The sequence below is a fragment of the Tupaia chinensis genome, unplaced genomic scaffold (genome assembly GCF_000334495.1).
Source record: "Tupaia chinensis unplaced genomic scaffold, TupChi_1.0 Scaffold000290_1, whole genome shotgun sequence".
NCBI lineage: Eukaryota > Metazoa > Chordata > Mammalia > Scandentia > Tupaiidae > Tupaia > Tupaia belangeri.
Window position 1 is genome coordinate 5,622,170 of NW_006159775.1, and position 19,084 is coordinate 5,641,253.

General features: G+C 33.9%; 1 protein-coding gene across 1 annotated transcript in view; it reads left to right on the forward strand.

Annotated features, from left to right (window-relative positions):
* DSC1 (desmocollin 1) overlaps nt 1-12,650 on the forward strand; it is a 31,300-nt gene extending 18,650 nt beyond the window's left edge. The window contains exons 9-16 of the mRNA XM_006150577.2: nt 1,615-1,800; nt 3,703-3,962; nt 4,116-4,258; nt 7,827-8,039; nt 8,718-8,960; nt 10,302-10,423; nt 11,293-11,544; nt 12,366-12,650. Coding sequence (XP_006150639.1) covers nt 1,615-1,800; nt 3,703-3,962; nt 4,116-4,258; nt 7,827-8,039; nt 8,718-8,960; nt 10,302-10,423; nt 11,293-11,544; nt 12,366-12,563 — 1,617 coding nt within the window. The 3' untranslated portion in view covers nt 12,564-12,650. The remainder of the gene's footprint in view (nt 1-1,614; nt 1,801-3,702; nt 3,963-4,115; nt 4,259-7,826; nt 8,040-8,717; nt 8,961-10,301; nt 10,424-11,292; nt 11,545-12,365) is intronic.
* Nucleotides 12,651-19,084: the final 6,434 nt, after the last annotated feature.

A 19,084-nucleotide genomic window follows, 5' to 3' on the forward strand; every position in this document is an offset into this window, starting at 1 on the left:
AAAGAAAGAAAGAAAGAAAGAAAGAAAGAAAGAAAGAAAGAAAGAACGAACAATATGTTTTCTGTAAAAAGAATTGAAGCAACAGGTATTTCTGGGTATTAAGGAAATAACCACCTTCTTGGCAACCTAAGAGCTTTTTATTCCTTTACACAGTTCATGTGTTCAATATTTTGTTGGTTATTAAGTACCAGTATCAGATTCCTTGGACTTATTATTTTTTTATAAGGTGAAGGACAAGAGACCCTCTCTCTGTTGTCATTGTATTTCAAGTTCTTCAGACTAAAGACAGACTACCTTTATATCTTCTGCTCAACTCCCCTGCTGTGCAGTCAGTAGTATAAATTAGCACACTGTTACCCCACATAGGCTGTTCTTGTATCTATCATGTATGAAAACCTTTCCCTTAGGCAGCAACCCAGGATACGGTAAATATGATGAATGAATCTTTCAGAAAATGATTCTTCTTGGGACCAGCAGTTAGCGTAATGGCTATGTCGCTGGATTCCCACGTAGTCGACTGCGGTTTGAGTCCCAGACCTGGTGGCTTAAACTCATGCAGGGCACGTGTGCGTGTGTGCCCAAGATCCCGAGAGGAGAATGGAGAAGAGATTGTGGCATGGCCATCCCCCCTGGGGGGTGATTTCTCACTTTCTGTCTCTCTGTCTTTCTCTGTCTTTCTGGAGAGCACACACACACCCTATAACAAAAACTTCTCCAAAAAAAAAAGAAAAAAAGAAAATGGTTCTTCTTTCCTGAACTCTTGATGAATAATCTTCCTTTTTTTTTTTTTTATTAGTCTATAGAAGAGTAGAAGTCAAAGAAAAACCTATAAGTGCAGTGATAGGCACGTTCACACGCTTATTTACATGAATCCCCACAATATGTGAGGATGTATTCTATGCCATATTTCATATGAGAAAATAGAAGTTCTGTTAAGTAATTTGCCCAAGATCTTATACACATGGAACTTGTACAAGGAAAAACTAGAATTCAAATCCAGATCCACCATGCAACAATGGTTACCATCCTTTTATGACTTCATCTTACATCTCTAACAGATATTTTTTGGCCATTTAATACCTTCTGGTTTTGTGACCATATTTTTTTTTTGAGGGGAGGGTCTTTAATTTAATCTCAAAAAAAAAAATGAAAAGACTTTTTCCTTAAAGTGTTTTCCAGTCAAATGTGAAAAGAATAAAAGAAATAAAAAAAGATTGATATGAAAGCAGCATACCCAATAACAAGAAATCAATGTATGTTATAATTATCTACAAATATTGAATGCTTAGCATATTCATATAAAACATTTATCAAATGCTTATTATGTCTAAAAAGGGGAGATAGACTGTAAATATTGTAGAGGCTTGGAGAAGAGATACATCTGAAGGCTAGAATGATTAGGGAAATCACCTCAGCGAAGTTCATGAGGTAGTTTCGAAGAATGGAAAAGATGTGAACAAGCAGTTTGGGAAGAAAGACATAACCGAATATTAAATTTGTAAATTCTTCCCCAATATGTGAGTGTGCATTTGCAAATCACTTTCTTTTTTAAAGCAGAAATCCCACATTATTTAAGGGTATACATTGGTATTAATAAGAGGTATTTTTTTTCAGTATGTTACAGAAGTAGAAGAAAACAGAATTGATGTTGAGATTTTACGAATGAAGGTCTTTGACCTGGATTTGCCAAACACTCCTCACTCAAAGGCTGTATACACAATCCTACAGGGAAATGAAAATGGAAACTTCAAAATTAGCACGGATCCAAATACAAATGAAGCTGTCTTGTGTGTTGTTAAGGTAAACAAATAAAACAGTCAAACTATGCTTTATAGTATTCTGATTTATGCTTGGGTATTGTTATACAAATTCTGCATGTATATGACTAGAATATTTCAGTGCAATACTGAAGTGATTTACATTGGATTATGTGAACTTACTTTTTTTCTACTATTTCATTCTCATTTTTTCTCTTAAAGGATAGTCATGGCAGGTCAAAAATCCATTGTTCTGTATATGAGGAACACTAATGTAGAGAACTATTGCATTTTGAATATTGAATCACATATTAGCCTTAATAGAGTTTTTAGGCCATCAGTTGCCCAAGTCCTGATTTTATTAGAAGGCATGACAAAGAGAAAATGAAGAATCACTATTTGAAATCAAACCTCTTCATTGTTCAACTCCCTTCACGTTCATATTATATTTTACTTTTACCTCTGAACAGTGTATTTTATGAGACAGACCATTGAACCAAATATTAAGCAGGTGTTTTCAACAATCTCCTACATTTAAGTAGCTAGTGCTTTTGGATTTTTAAAATGTAATTGCTCAGGATGGCTGGTAATGTAATGGTTATGTCGCTAGACTCCCACGTAGTTGACCGTGGTTTGAGTCTTGGACCCAGCGGCTTAAAACATATGTTGGACATGCATAGTATTCTCAACTGGATTGGTCTGAGAAGTATTTCATGATGGGCAAAGTATTTTTACAAACAAAATGAGAAATAGCAATTGACTGTTTTAAAAAATAATCAGAATAATAAAAATAATGATTGGGGAAAACATAGAAAAGATATTGAATGTTGAAGGGGGGAGATTAATGTCTCTATACTGATGGACATGCATGGCATTCCCTTTTGAAAAAACAATGTAATACACTGTAAAGTTATATGTAATCCAATGTAATATAAAGAAGATTATGATGATGATAATAAAAAAATAAAATTAAAAAAAAAACTTATGTTGGCGCATGTGCCTGCTTGCCCAAAATCCTGAGAGGAGACAGGAGGAGAAGGGATTGCTGTGTGGCCGTTCCCCCAGAGGGTGATTTATCACTTTCTGTCTCTCTCTGTCTCTCTGGTGAGCAAATGTGCGCTATAGCAAAAAATCCCTCAATCAAAAAAAAAAAAAAAAAATGTAATTGCCATTACCGGCTCCTAAAATGATTACTTCAGCTGAACCTGGTTCTTTTCTAAGCCCTTCTAGCCTCAGTCACCACTAACCTCGTGCATATTTCTTTCAACTATTTCTTAGAGACAATGCCTGTTCTTAGAAACTTTGTGCCCAAGTTGTACTTTCTTGATAGGATTTTTAGAAAATGTCCTTTTATTATATACTGACCATTCTTTCTCTTCTATACTTTATCTTTTTCTCTCTCAGCTTCTAGACTATTTTCTCTTGCTTTTATTTAACCATTTTAACCTTAGGAGCCTTTCTAATTATCAGATTTAGGACTAGGCATTTTGATCAAGAACTAGGCAGACCTGAATCTAATGTGTTTTTAAAAAGTGCTGCTAAATGATATCATGTCTTTTGACTTGAATAGTCAGCGAAATTACTCTATTGTAGCCAGATATCTATCTATCCAATTATCACATGTGGTAAATAATAAAGTAATTTGAATTTTTTTCAAACACTTAACCTGAATTTATATTAATCTAAATTTGTCATGAAAGAATGAAAGCAGAATCTTCTGAAAGAAAAAGTGAGAAGAAAAATATATTAAATCTTAAAATCAACAATTTTGCATTTGATTATCATTTTAGGATAATCTTAGTCTTCATACTTGCACAAACTTTTGCTTAACATTTCAAATACAAAAATGGTATTCCTTTTGCATTAAAACTTGGAATTATGATCATAAGTATTCTATGTGTTTTCATTTAATTTATTGACTGATCAAAGTATATTTATTAAACAGGCACTGAACTATGAAGTCAATCGGCAAGTTATTTTGCAAATTGGCGTACTTAATGAAGCACAGTTCTCTAAAGCAGCAAACTCACAAATGCCCACGATGTGTACCACAACTGTCACTGTTAAGATTAAAGATAACGATGAGGGCCCAGAATGTCAGCCACCAGTAAAGGTTGTTCAGAGCAGAGATGGCCTCCCAGCTGGACAGGAGCTCCTTGGATACAAAGCACATGACCCAGAAACACGTGATGGTGCAGGCTTAAGGTAATATATTCCTCAAAATTCCTCCTTAATTTTAATTGTGATGTATAAATTGATTTCACATTTAGGAAGGTTCTGTGTGTTTTCCAAAATGGAGAGTTTTAGGATTATGCCTTCTTTTTGGTTTGACAATTTGTATTTGACTTCTAAAATTAGGTATCGGAAGTTAGGAGATGAAGATGACTGGTTTGAAATTAATGAACAAACTGGCAACTTGAAAACTGTAAAAGCACTTGATAGAGAATCAAAATTTGTCAAAAACAACCAATACAATATTTCAGTAGTTGCAACAGATGCGGGTGAGTGCTATTTCTAGTAATAAAACATAAATATCAGTATGTTTTTAAGGAAAGTTTAAAAGAGTGAAATCTGTTTATTTCTAAATCAAAATTATGGCAAACAATGTTAGCATTAAGAGTTCTCATTTTATTAGAAACCAGCCTAATGAAGGATTCAGTAATGCAAAGCTACAAGTTAATGAGTCTAAGTTTCAAGGACCACGTTATTTTATTTCTGATGAAGGAACAACATTCTCAAGAATTTCCATGTTTTTTAGGAGTGTAGGCTTATATTACTTTAATTTGAACTTGCTGAAAAGATTTAACTCACCCAAAACAGATGGGCTCATGGTAGGTTTGTTCTAAACTTCTCTTAATGGAGAATAGGTCAGTTACACTATTTCAAAAAAAAAAAAAAAAAGGCAAAACAATGATTCTTAAATTTTTTGCTATGATTTGTAATCTTTCTTCGAGATTAATTCTTGAACCTATTCAGTAAAGAATAATTCATCTAAATTTACATTAAATTAATTACAGCAAGATAGTGGTTTTGAAACTCTTTTGAATATACACACCTATTAGTAGACCAATTGAGAGCTGCCCAGATTAAAGAATAAAAAAGGGAGAGTTGATAGGAATGCAGAATTGTGATGAAAGGAAAGTAAACTACTATTTGCAGAGGAGAAAATTATGGGGAACAAAATATAAGGAATAAACTTTGTCTTTTGGTATAAAAGACAATGTCCATAAGTAAGATGATTAGAGTATAAGAGAAAACAAAAGGAAATTTGTGTACCTGGGTCATAGATAACTTAGGTGAGCTCAAGAAAAAATATAGGTTAGGATACTGCAAATGTTAATGGAACATTATATGGTAATATGAAGGATATGTTTGTCTGAACTTTTATTTTTGTTATTCTTTCTTCACTGATACCTGACATTTGCTTGTGTGTTTAATTTAAAGCAAGGTTTAGAAGGAGATAAACATGTTCAATTACCTTTTACAATGTTCAAACATTTTCAGTAATTACTTATTCTCAGATGTCAAGGTATAGTTTTAGACAACTTCTAAGACTTTTTTTTCAGTTCTGGCTTTGAATGTCATCCATTTAAATAAGGTCGAGTATCTTTCATCTTGTTTTTATTAACATAAAATGAAGAACTGTGATACAAAATAAAGTTATATGATAAATATTGGTGGAATATAGGATTATGTACATCTTGATTTTTTTAATGGTTGCCCTATTTTTGTTAAATTTTTAAAATGTAATTTCTATTTTTTTCCATAGGAAAGCATTCTTTATTTAAATTTTAAAAGGTAAAATAGCAAGATCCAGCAGGTGGTATGGGGGATAAGGTTCTGGATTCACACATGATTGGCCATGTTTCAAATTCCAGACCTATGGCTTGAAAATCACATTGGGCACATGTGTTTGTGTGCCCAAGTTCCCCAGAGAAGAGTGGAGAAGGGATTGATTTCTCAATTTCACTCCTAGGAGAGGAGTGATTTCTCACTTTTTCTCTTTTGGTCTTCCTCCGGTAAATCCACACATCTTATAGCAAACACTTAAAAAAAAAAAGATAAAATAACAGTATACATGTCAACTCATGTGTAGTATCTGAAACTATAGTTTTTATTTTAAAATGCTTTTCTTTACATTACTCATGTCTTCGTTAATTTGCTGATTTTGACATTGTCTCTTATACTCAGATTTACTTATAATTTTCTAGCAGTCTCAGAATATTTATTTGCTATTGTGCAGGTCTTCTAATGATTAATATTTCTTTAATTACTAGATATTTTAAAACTTGTTCAGATAGAATGATTCTTAAATTACAGTGTAGAGTAGTTACTTCATATAAATAATTTGTTTTATAAATAACTTGGAATAAATCAATTTTCTAGTTATTCAACAGAAAAAAAAAAACCCTGAAATATTCTACATAATATGGCTTAGATTTATTTCAAACTAAAAAGGCAATTTTTTTAACATTCGTATATGAGTTATAGCAATCTTTGTGAGAAATTCAAGAAGGATGCTTCAAAATCTAGACTAGCATTCAAAGCCAAAAAATAAAAAGAATTGCATTAATTATTTTTCTCTATATTTAAATTTTTATATATTATTATTTATTTTAGTTTATTATCATTTCATAAATGATAACTTACACTTTTTTTCTTTTATTATGCCAGAAGCTATGTGTATAAAAGAGAGAGATAGAGACAAAGAAAGAGGAGAGAGAGCAAAACTATTCCTCAATAAGGCCTGGTCATACTACAATAGTTTTTTCTCCAGCATTTCAACCTGTCAGGATCCTGGACACACACATACCCAGTGTATAAGCCACTGGGACTGGGACTCAAACCCTGGTTAGCCACGTGGTACCTGACTTCCTTCATACAGACTTAACCGTGGTGCTTCCGTGTTAGCCTCACAAGTGGTAGAATTTGGACATGTATTTGAACTTCATTATTTTTTATAAAAAATAATGAGCACTATTTTAATTAAAAATATTTGAGACATGTGTGAAAACTTAGGCCACTAATAGTGATGAGCAACAGATCAGTAAGACAGTTTCTATTGTCAAGAACATATTTATTGTATTAGAATGGAAGTACGAACTTATTTTTCTGGCTAATTTAATTAAATTCTTTTCAAAGCATAAAAATAGCAATGTTCAGTGCATTCGTGTCAAATTATAATTAACCTAGAAATACTGGGTAAATCTGGGACTGGCAGGTGGCATGGTGGTTAAAGGCGCTGGATTCCCACATGGCTGACCGTGGTTCGAGTCCTGGACCTGGCAACTTACTTTCTCACTTTCTCTCTCTCTCTCTGTTTCTCTCTCTCACTTTGTCCCTCTCTGGTCAAATTTAAATAAACAAATGAATAAATAATAAATAAAGTTAAATAAAATAATTTAATAAAAAAGAAATACTGGGTAAATCACTAGGCTGTCAAGATGAATACAACTTGCCATGTTACTATTAAACATGCTTACAGTTCAGTTTGTGAGCCAAGGTAAACAAATCGTTTTAAGACGAAGGAGAGTATGGTTCCCATTGTCTGTAGAAGTCACACGTTTCGTGAGGAGGTCATATTTGAACGGATTCTTGAAGATAATAGGTTTTAGTGGCAACAGAATGTACCAAGACAGGAAGACAAGCCCTTGGTGGGTTTGATGAGAATTTTCACAAGGTTTTAGTTGAATATATAAGGAGGATGAAAAGAAGCTGAGGTGGCTGATGACCAAAAGTCAAGTATTTTTGTATTCTTGGATGAATATATGCTTTCTGAAATGGTGTAAGAAGTCAATTTATTGTCCGCAGATTATTCTGTCGTTATATTTCTCATAATCTTACACATTTGGGTTTCAAAAAGCACCCGAAGAGATCTGATCCAGTCACCAGTTTTCAACGAAGAGTGACATGTCATTTCTTTTAGTAATGGCGTCTAAGATCAGGAGCCTGTGTGCGAATTCAAGTTTAGACAGCTAGTAAAAGGCAGATGTCAACTGTGTATGATACAAATTGTGGGAAACAAGCAAATCTTTAATGAATAAATAATGTATTTTTAATTTATCTTAGATGGTAGATCTTGCACTGGAACATTAGTAGTTCTTTTGGAAGATGATAACGATCACCCACCACAAATTGATCATGAAGTGACCATCTGTCAACATGATAAGGATTTTGCTGTTCTGGAACCTATAGATCTAGATGGGCCTAACAACGGTCCACCTTTTGAATTTTTTCTGGATAATTCTGCCAGCAAACTTTGGACATTAGAAAAAAATGATGGTACGTAACTGTGCTAAATCTCGTAATCAATAGGGGTCCCAGATGGCTGGTTATCTTGACTTTTATCTTATTTTATCATAATAAATACATATTTATTTTGGTAAATTAAATCATTTATTCTACAAGAAAGAAAATACCTTGCTTTTTAAAATATGTATGTTTATACTTATAGTTAAACTTAGACTCTTGTTATGATTATCATTTAAGAAAACATGTGAATCAATTTTAAGTTAATATTTGAATAACATGTTAACTACAAATTAGTCTAATATGACCATAGCAATATCAGTTATTTTTCTTGGCTTTCCGAGTAAACTAAATTATTATTTTGTGAGAGAGAGAGACAGCATCCTTAACAGATTTTTGATGCCTTAATCTACCCTTTGTCCCAGCCAGGCTCAGATTGTGGGCACACGCATGCCCAGTATAGTATGTCTGGCATGATGAGGAATGTCTCAGGACATTTATTTGGAACTTTCTTATGTGAGCCAGTTTTCCAGAGTGTTGTGTTTTATTGATGTGCCACTATCTGGCTAAGCAGCATTATTTTCAAAAAAGAATAATGAACCATTAGAGGTTTCATTCCAAATTAATCCTACCCCTTAGGAATATCTAGTAGAAATAATGTGGCTATTAAAAGTTCATATCAGTATATATTTTCTGTCTTTTTTTCTTTAGGTAAAACTGCTATTCTCCGTGGACGGCAACATCTTGATACTAATTATTATACTGTGCCAATCGAAATCAAAGACAGACATGGTCTTGGTGCCAAACATTTCTTATCAGTGAGAGTATGTGATTGTACAACTCCATCTGACTGTAGAATGAATATTGTAAACGAACGAGATGTTAAATTATCAAATGTAATACTTGGAAAATGGGCTATTCTTGCCATGGTGTTGGGTTCTGCATTGTTACTGTGTAAGTATAACAATCTAGAATGTGTTAGCTAAAGTTTTAGCTAATATTTTTAAAATGCATACAGCAGTTATTTGCAACAGTGACATTTATAACTGTTGGCAAATATATCCTTAAAAAAAAGTGTACCTTGTTTATGAGTTGGCCTTCTGGGTCATTAAAGAAGAAACATTTCAGTAAAGGCATATTATATTTGAAGCAAATTTCAGAGACCTTAGTTCTTCCAGTATTAATTTACGAATTATTTGTGAGACATTAGGTAATTCATTTCTTCTTCTCTAACCTCAGTTTTCCATATGTAAAATGAATAGTTAGAATAAAATTAATGTTAAGGTTTTCTTCAATATGAATAAAATACTATAGTCTTTCATGTAACCAAATTCATAGATGGAATACGTAACAAAAAAAAAGTGAAAACAGAATAGTCCTCAAATTCGCTTTGATATTTATGTTCTATGTTATTACTAAAGTGATTTAGCATACGTCATAAGATTTCACTCCTTATTCCATTGCTCGAAGACTCCATGAGTGGGAAAAGATACATGATGAGCCACTGAGGATAAATAATGCAAAAGATGCTAAGATTTTGCATTCTGCAAGATTGCTGTTTTGGATATGCAAAAGTAATAGTAATTTTGCCCATGCTTAATCTTTCTTTCCTTCTTTTCTTTTCCTTCCTCTCCCTCCTTTCCTTCTTCCTTCTTCCTTCCATCTTTCCTTCCTTCCTCCCTTCCTTCCATCTTCCTTTTTCTCTTTTCTTTCTCTCTTCCTTATCCCTTCTTTTTCAATCTACTTGACTATAAAGAACCCATTCGCATTTACACCCTTTTCCTACAGTCTTTACAGGGAAATTCATTGTCATAATTGATTGATTTGAATTTCAGGTTAAACTGTGTATTCTTCTTAGCACCACATTAGTTGATGTGCACTTTCAAAATTGGACACTGATCTTATGTAATTGCCTTTCTTGTTTGTATTTATGCCCAATATCCTTTGTTTTGTTGCTCTAAGCCAATTAAGTGTGTTCTGTATGATTTTAAATACCAATAGTACTATATTAAATTTCAGTCAGATGAAATTACTATTTCAGTATAGATGAAATTAGAAACTCATATTACTCAGTTCCAAGGAGAGAGCCATTAATAATCTGACTAAGACAGAGATAGCCTATATATTAATATATTTTTAATATTCTGTTTTAAATTTTATCAACCAAAGAGATCTCAACTTAGAATAAATGTTTAAGAGTTCTGCAAAGAAAACTTTAAAAAAATCATATAATCGAATGACTTTATACTAGCACCTGAAAAATAATACTATTTCACTTCTCCTTTTTTGGTTTAGGTATTCTGTTTACATGTTTCTGTGTTACCGCTAAAAGAACAGTAAAGAAATGTTTTCCGGAAGATGTAGCCCAGCAAAATTTAATCATATCAAATACTGAAGGGCCTGGAGAAGAAGTGATGGTAAATTAGATTTCACTTCTCTTTGAACTGTATGGTGATCCGGGGTTGACAGTTTGATTATGACATAATAATAGCAGTAATGGTAATAATAGCTAATGGTTTTTGAGCATTTCATATGCCAAGCAGATTCTAAGTACCCTGGATGCTCTAATTTATCTCAGCTTGTCAGTCTTACTGTATTAGTTTCCTAGAACTTCCATAATAAACCAAATGACTTAAACAATGGAAATAGAAAGCTTGAAATAAGAGATCCAGATGTTGAGAGGGCTCTGCTTCCTCCGAAGGCAGTAGGGAAAAATCTGATGCAGGCCTCTCTCCTAAATTCTAGTAGTCCCTTGGCCTATGGCAACATAAATCAATTCTTTACAATGGCATTTTGCCTGTGTAGGTGTATCTGTGTTCAACTTTCTTTCATTTTTAAGAACGCTGGTCATAGTAGATTAGGGACTCACCCTGTTCCAATATGACCTTTTTTTCATTTTAAAAATTTTGCCAGAGGGTATGTGCACCCAGGGGGGTTGGAGTGATTGGCAAACTGCCATTCAGGACTACCCTTTCTGCCATGTGGGATCCAGCTGCCTTAACCACCATCCCACAAGCTGGCCCAAGCTTATCTTAATTTAATTGATTACATTTATAATGTCTTATTTCCAAACAAGGTCATATTCTGAGGTATTGGGGGTTAGAACTTCAACATGTGAATTTTTAGGGCACACAAGTTAATCCTTACCTGTGATTATTATCCTGATTTTATGTATGAGTAACCGAGAACTGCAACAGGTAAGTGAACTCTTTAGGGTAGGAAGAAAAATGAAAGTAAATGTTCAGTTTCAATTTGATTCATCCATTTTGTCTCACTTTATTTTTAGGAAGCCAATATTAGACTGCCTACACAGACATCCAACATCTGTGACACAAGCATGTCTGTTGGTACTCTTGGTGGCCAAGGAATTAAAACACAGCAAAGTTTTGAGATGGTCAAAGGAGGCTATACTCTGGACTCCGGCAAGGGAGGATACCAGACTTTGGAATCCAGCAAGGGCATAGGGCAGGGAGTAACGGATACTGGCAGATACACATACACCGACTGGCAGAGTTTTACCCAACCTCGGCTTGGTGAAGTAAGTTCCAATGTCTTAAAGTTCATATTACATGAAAGTGACACATTATAAATCAGGATTTTCTAAAAATTTACTCTTCATATACCTGGAGCTAGTTTCTTTTTAAATGTTGAATCATAATAGTTATAGATGTCACATCCAAACCCAAAGAGAAAATGATCTTTTAAAGTTCAATTTAAAAAATATGATCTACAAACCTTTATTAAGAGGTGCCTGATATAGATGTGTTTTAGAAGAATAAAGAGACTGACAGCATGTGCCTCTCCAAATTACCAGAAAAACCATCTGGAATAAAATATTTGTTATAAAGGAAGTGAATGGCCAAAAATTACAAGCATTTTTAGTGTGCTTGAGTCCTCCATGTGGTTATGAAGTCTTAACTATCAAAATCAACCAGGTAGACTGTTAAGCTTTCATTTTGGGTTTTAGTTCCTTGCTTTGTTTTATATTTATATTAATATACATTACTATTAGCCAGTTTAATACAGTATTATAACTATATAATAATAAGTAGTCAAAAGAATCCTAGCCTATATTGTTTTTTTTCCCCAAAAAAGGAAATTGTAAGTTAGCTGTGTAATATGTGTGTAGCCTTAATTTTCATAAATGTGTTCACTAGGAGCATTTATTTATTTGCTATATCTTAAGAATGAATATAATATAGACCAATCATGTGCATTTTTTATATGTAGGAACCCATTAGAGGACACACTCTGATTAAAAATTAAACAGTAAAAGGTAAATCAAAGACATTATTTTTATGCTAATATGTTTAGGTGTTTTTTAAAAATAATAATAAAATGTGCTCTTTTTCAAAACAGAAGGTGTATCTGTGTGGGCAAGATGAAGAGCATAAACATTCTGAAGACTACGTTCGTTCATATAACTATGAAGGCAAAGGGTCTGTGGCCGGCTCAGTGGGCTGCTGCAGTGATCGGCAGGAAGAAGAGGGCCTGGAGTTCCTAGATCATCTGGAACCCAAATTTAGGACACTAGCAAAGACATGTGTGAAGAAATGAACTTGCTGTTTAAAAGAATAACACCTATGATTGCATATGTAGGAGTTTATTGAATGTAAAATGATAGACTCTACTAATGGTTTTGTTTATGGGAGGTAAAATTGAGTCATGTATAAATCAGGGTATTATAAATATGAGGCTCCCCTAAATTTTTCTTGTCTTATATAACTTCCACATTCTCTAGAAATAAAGGTTTCGTTTGTTAATTTTCTTTTATATGCATGTATATATTGCTCTTTTTGGGACTGTACTGTATGCTTTCTTGCACCTGGTATTTGAAAACGTGTTACTTTGTGTGCTGTGGAAAGTTTGTGGGAGGGCTGGGTAAGGAGGCTAAGGAAAAATAAAGTTTCACTTTAGATGTACAAATTAAATATTTTCTTCAAAACCTTGGTAAGAGTTTTGTTTTTAAAAATATTTTCTTTGGCACCAGAGAATTGCTTCCTTTCTCCTTGAGTGACTTAAAAAGGATTTTAAAGTATCCTTAGATGCAGTCTTTGGTTTGGTAAATAACTATATTTCGCACTATGCTTTTCACTCCTTGGAAGAGATACTCAATGAAGCATTTTCTTTCAGGAGTCTTCAGAGCACAGTTTTTGGCTCTCTGCTCATGTGGATGTGTTACCACATTCCTACAGGTTTTGGGATTGTTGGAAAGACATGGACCAGAACAAGCTCACAGCAACTTGAGGCAGAGTTTTACAGGAATTACGAGAGAGGATTTCCATGAAAGAATAGCAACCCAGGTGCCCATTAGGCTCAGAAATATATTTTGTTTGTTCAAAGTGATGTACAATTAGCTTTTTTAAAAAAATAAATACCTTGGTAAGAACATCCACTCTAGTTTAATATAGGCCTACTATCTCTGTGGCTTTCATCCAGCTTTTTTCAGCATTTTTGCAACCAGCCCTTAAGGCTAGGCTACAACCCGGATACAGAGGTCTTAGCAACTTGCTAAAAACAGAATTACATTCATGGTTGCACTTAATACTCAGTCTACATTGATAATTATTTAAAAAATGAAAAATTATAAATCATGCTTGGCATGTATATTTTTAAAAATTGAAATCTATTACAGCAACATTTATAAGACATTTGTTGAATGATGGATAAATGAATGAATACATAAGTAAATAAGTTATTCTGAAGGTATAACATTTTAATAGGATATTATAGTTTATCAAGTTAGAAAGAAATGAAATATTTTATATTCTGATTGGTTGGTGGCAAACTCTGTAAATCTATAAATGAGAACAGTGTATGTCACATAGAAATTTCTTATATAGACAAAAACTTATTTTTTCCATTACGAACTGTTAAGTATTAAAAAAAGAGTGTTTCTCTTAAATTTTGTGACTAGTCTTATTTTCAGTAGATTTTAATTAGCAGTGCTTCTTTCTATGAAACTGATATTGGTACACAAGTAAAATGTAGTTTTAATAAAACTACAAATTTTGTCTTATAAAGTGTCCATGATGTATGATTTTTATAGCCATTGTAAGATAATTTTGGAGGTAATCCAATTTCTGTTGTCTGTTTATTTCAGTTATACTCTGAAAATGATGTTTTAAAATTTTAAAATATCATTATAAATTTAAAAATGCAGCATAATAAATTCTATTATTGAATTTGGATACAGGCTATTCACGGAGCAATTAAAAATCATGTGCTGAATATTAACTCATGTGTGTTTATGTCTCTATATTTCTCTTATACTTGCTTAAGTGTAGAAGAGAAAATTTATGTCTATGATAAAGTACAATTACTGTCTAAAGGTACATTTTTCAGTTAGCAAAAGAAAGCATTGTAAGTATTAGAAGCAAGTGTGGAAAATAAATTTGTATTATGCAGTCTGGACTATATAAAATGTTTTAATAAGATCATTAAAATTTATCTCAGAGAAACTGTGACTGTCTTTTGATTTATTTAGACAATTCGATCAATCTCTGTTTTTACTCCAAATTAAATGTTAATTGTATCCTTGATGAAAATTATGAAATCAGATTGTTTAGAAATTTAGTTTGTTAATGAAACATTTTATAGATTTATTTCATATTATTTAATTGAGAATAAATTAATAGTTATAAATTATTTTTCTACAGTTGCATTTATTGTGAAGGAAACATATATTTTGCTTATCTTTATTCAGATCTCAAACTATTTCATGTGAAAAAATTCCATGGGAGCACCAAAACAAATGAAAATTGATGTCATTTTTATAAATGAGATTTAGTAAGTACTTTCTTTACCTTACTGAACTTCTTTTCTTTTTTAATAATAGCCTCATCATGTCACAATCTTCCTGTCTCATCCTCTCAGTGGGGACAACAGATGCATGCCACTCTTCCAGGCCCTTTTTCAGACAGGGTTTTGCCATGTTGTCCATCTGAGCTTTGAATGCTTCTCATGATTCTCCTATTTCAGCCTCCTCCTTTGTTGGGATTACAGGTCTGCACCATTGTGCCCAGCCTTATGGGTAGATCAGGGATCAAATCCAGGCCTCCCAGATGGTCCCAACTTGTAGAGGACAATGTCTTAGAAGCCACTATAGCTGGGCTGTTCCAGAACTTGCAATTTCTCCGGAGTTTATTAAACTATTTCACAATTGATATCTATGTCTATATTTACTTAGCAAATATTAAATACTATGTTATTTGGAAAATATGCAGAATAGATATTTTAGAGTTGAGGACTCTCAATGCAGCTGGCCAGACTCTGCATTTGTCTTCGTACTTGCATAAAGACAAGAATAAAGAAGTAGGGCAGTACATCAGAAGAAAGCACTACCAAGTATGGCTAGACCCTTGAATATTGGGTAGGATCCCATGAGATTAAGGGAGCATACTTTTTTAGAACTCTTTGAAAGGACAGTGTTAATGTAAAAAATAAAAAATACATTTATATTATCTCAAAGCCTTACTGCTTTATATGACTTATCCTTAAAATGGAAACGATTGTTGGGACCAGCAGTTAGTGTAATGGATATGTCGCTGGACTTCCATGTAGTTGATCATGGTTCGAGTCCTGGACCCGGCGACTTAAACTCACACTGGGTACAAGTGTGTGTGTGCCCAAGATCCCTAGAGAGAATGGAGGAGAAGGGATTGTGGCATGACTATCCCTCCTAGAGGGCGATTTCTCGCTTTCTATTTGTCTGTCTTTCTCTGTCTTTCTGGTGAGCGCACTCACCCTATAGCAAAAACTTATCAAAAAAAAAAGGAAACCATTGTCAAATATACATAAAGAGACTAGATTAAATGTATCAGAAGCATTTGAAAATGAATGTGTGGAGGATATTTGTAATTTACAATTTATAAACATAAATCAACTTATTTTAAAATCTCTACTTTTCAGTTTTGACTGATAAGAATAAAATTCTCTTTGATAATATCAATCTATTCTATAGAATTAGAAATTGTTTTTTTCCCTAAAGTTAGAGAGAAAAGAAAAGAAAAAAAAAAACCTAAAAAACAAGTGTGGCCTTTGTTTGGCCTGCATTTTGCCTCAGATTATGTAATAATGCAAAAATATTTAAATTAAAATTTTAATTATCAATATGTAATGATTATTATGTGCAATGGTGAGGTTTTATTTGCCCATATTTAGAAACATTTATTTATTTACTTATTTGTTTCATTTATTTTAATTTGACCAGAGAAAGACAGAGGTTGAGAGTGAGAGAGAAAGGAAGCAAGAAAGCAAGCCACCAGATTCAGGACTTGAACCCTGGTTAGCCATGTGGGAATGTCCAGCACCTTAACCACCATCTGCTGGTCCCAGGGACTTTTAAATGATACAATATGGAATTATTAATACTACTACTATTAACAAAATAAAATTCAGGGTTTTATTTGAGATATATGAGTTTACATAGATTTTATGCCAAAATTTTATATGTACTTATTTTTATCAGGTAAAATTTAAGAAAAACTGAAAGTTCAAAATGAATGAAAAGATTTCCTAGCTTGATTTTGTCTCTCATACACAATTAGGAATCAAAGGGGTGATGGTATTATCATAGTTCAGTTCCCCTTAAGATGCCCAGTTCATAAAGACCTTCTATCTATAGCAGGCATCAGACAAGAGGATGGGCTCTTTCTTCAGTCACCATGTTCATCAGTCCTCGGAGATCCTTACTAAAATTCGCAATCCCTGGTTCTGAAAGTGTGATTTAGCAGGAACTTGTTAGAACTGTAAATTCTTGTGTCTTTAACTTAGATTTGCTGAATAGGGATCTCTGAGGGTGAGAGCCAGCAATCCGTTGCTATTCTTTTGTTCGTTTATATATTTCTTCCATGAGAGAGAGAGAGACAGAAATGCAGAGAAGGACAAAAGAGACAGGCACTCTTAACGGGACTGCACGCTAGGCTCTACCTCTAGTCTCAGTCAACCTGAGCCACTAAAAGAGACAGGCACTCTTAGCGGACTGCACGCTAGGATCTACCTCTAGTCTCAGTCAGCCTGAGCCACTTACATGCATATGTCCAGTGTGCTCAGAGAGGCCCCAGGATGCAAACTCAGGACCCTTCCTGTATTGGTCCAATTGCATTACCACTGTGACACCCTAACGATCTGTTTTAACAAGCCTCATTTAGGTATTTCTTCTGTGCTGCAGTATCAAATGTGGAAACACCTGTTCTTACGATTTCCTTCACTTCAGCACTAGCTCTTTAATCCTCAGTGTTGTCTGCAAAGCCGTGTAGTCATCACCTGACAGTTTGGTAGGAAAGCAGATTTTCAGGCCCCCCCTCAAATGTACTGAATCAAAATCTGCATTTTAGCAAGATCCCAGAAGATTTGTGGAAAAGGCGGCAAAAACTAATAGGTGAGCAATACAATAAATTGATTTCAGTGGGCAACACAGGCAGCCTCAGGCAGCAAGTCTGTAGCCACCACGTGGTGAGGAAATTTGTCCTAGTTCAACTGGACACTCAAATTCAAGATTGTTACCCACAAAGCAGTAACCTCCCACTCTGTATTCTTAAATTTCTTGATGAGGGACTCGAAGAACATTGTACTTAACAGTACCATAAAAATGTTTGAGATGCAATGGCAAATAATGTAACCAGATTTAGAAAAATGACATTTTTTCACTGCCACTTTGCTCAGCAAATTTATTTTGCTAACCCATAGTTAAGGAAAAATAGTACTTTAAGTATTAGTTTTGGCCGGAACTGTCCAACAAATTTACCAAGTCATGCTTGAAAATCAACTGGAATAGCTCTGACAGTTTAAGAAAATATCCCGAGATCATTGTAATAAATAGGTATCTCGATTTGGTCTTCTTCTTCTTCTTCTTCTTTTTTTTTTTTTTTCCTTTTCTTCCTTTTTCTTACTGAGCCAGTTTCTCACCAAAGTTTTATTTTTGTGGGGTGAAGCTGACTTTGAATATTATGGGTGTGATTAAGAAGCTGTCAGAATCAGTCATTTGTTTTCTGTCATGATTCTTTTTATTTCAAGCTGAAATAATGTAGAAGACAGTTAATACAAGAAAATTAACAAAGAAAATTAATACAAGTTCTTGTTATTTTAATATTCTACTCTGATATTATTCAGCATCAATGTTAATACTCATTAAATATATAATATAAATATTTTATATCACTCCCCACAGGGTCTTGACACTGTGATTCACTCCTCAGCTTTAGCTGGTCCAGATCAGGGGCACATAAATGCCTGACATATTCAAGGAGGTTGCCAGATGCAAATCTGGAACTTTCCCAAGTGGGACAGTCTTGCAGAGTGTTGTGTTTTACTGTTCCACCACAATGTGTCCCCAGAGACAGGTATTTTTTGTATTCTGTTTTGTTTGTTTGTTTTATTTGCTATAGGGCACATGTATTCACCAGAGGTGGAGGTGAGGGAGAGAAAATGAGAAAGCATCTGGGGGACTGGGGAGAGGGTCATGCCACTATCCCTTCTCCATTCTTCTTTAGGGATTTGGGGCATGCACATGCGCATGTGCCCAGTGTATTTTCTGAGACACTGGATCCAGGACTCTGGCCACACAGTTGGCCATGTGGGATCCAGCAACCTCAATCACCACACCTCTAGGTAGCTGGCCAAGAAGGTATTTTTGACAAAGTCTCCACATGTGTCAAACCCCCTGCTCTAGGCTCTCAGTCAGCTAGGACCACAGGTGTGACGCTGTGCCCAGCCTGTTTAGGTTGGACTGGGGAATGAACATGGGCCTCCTGTGGGGCCTCAGCCATCGGACAGTGCTGCCCTCCCACTTAACTCACCATGGCTAAGCTTAAACATAGATTTTAGACTTGAGAACAGTATTTCAGCCACAGTGTTCTTTGTTCCTATGAATGGCATGATCTAATAGTTGTTCTTCCTTAAATCTGAGAAATTCAATATTTCGTAGCATTCTAATAAACTGAGGATATACTTACTGTATTTTCACTTAATCAATATAAAAGTGGATTTAAATAAGAAAAAAAAATTCTGGTTGATTAATCAACAAATTTTCATCACAATCCCAAACTGCTTTTTTCTTTCTTTCTTTCTTTTTTTTT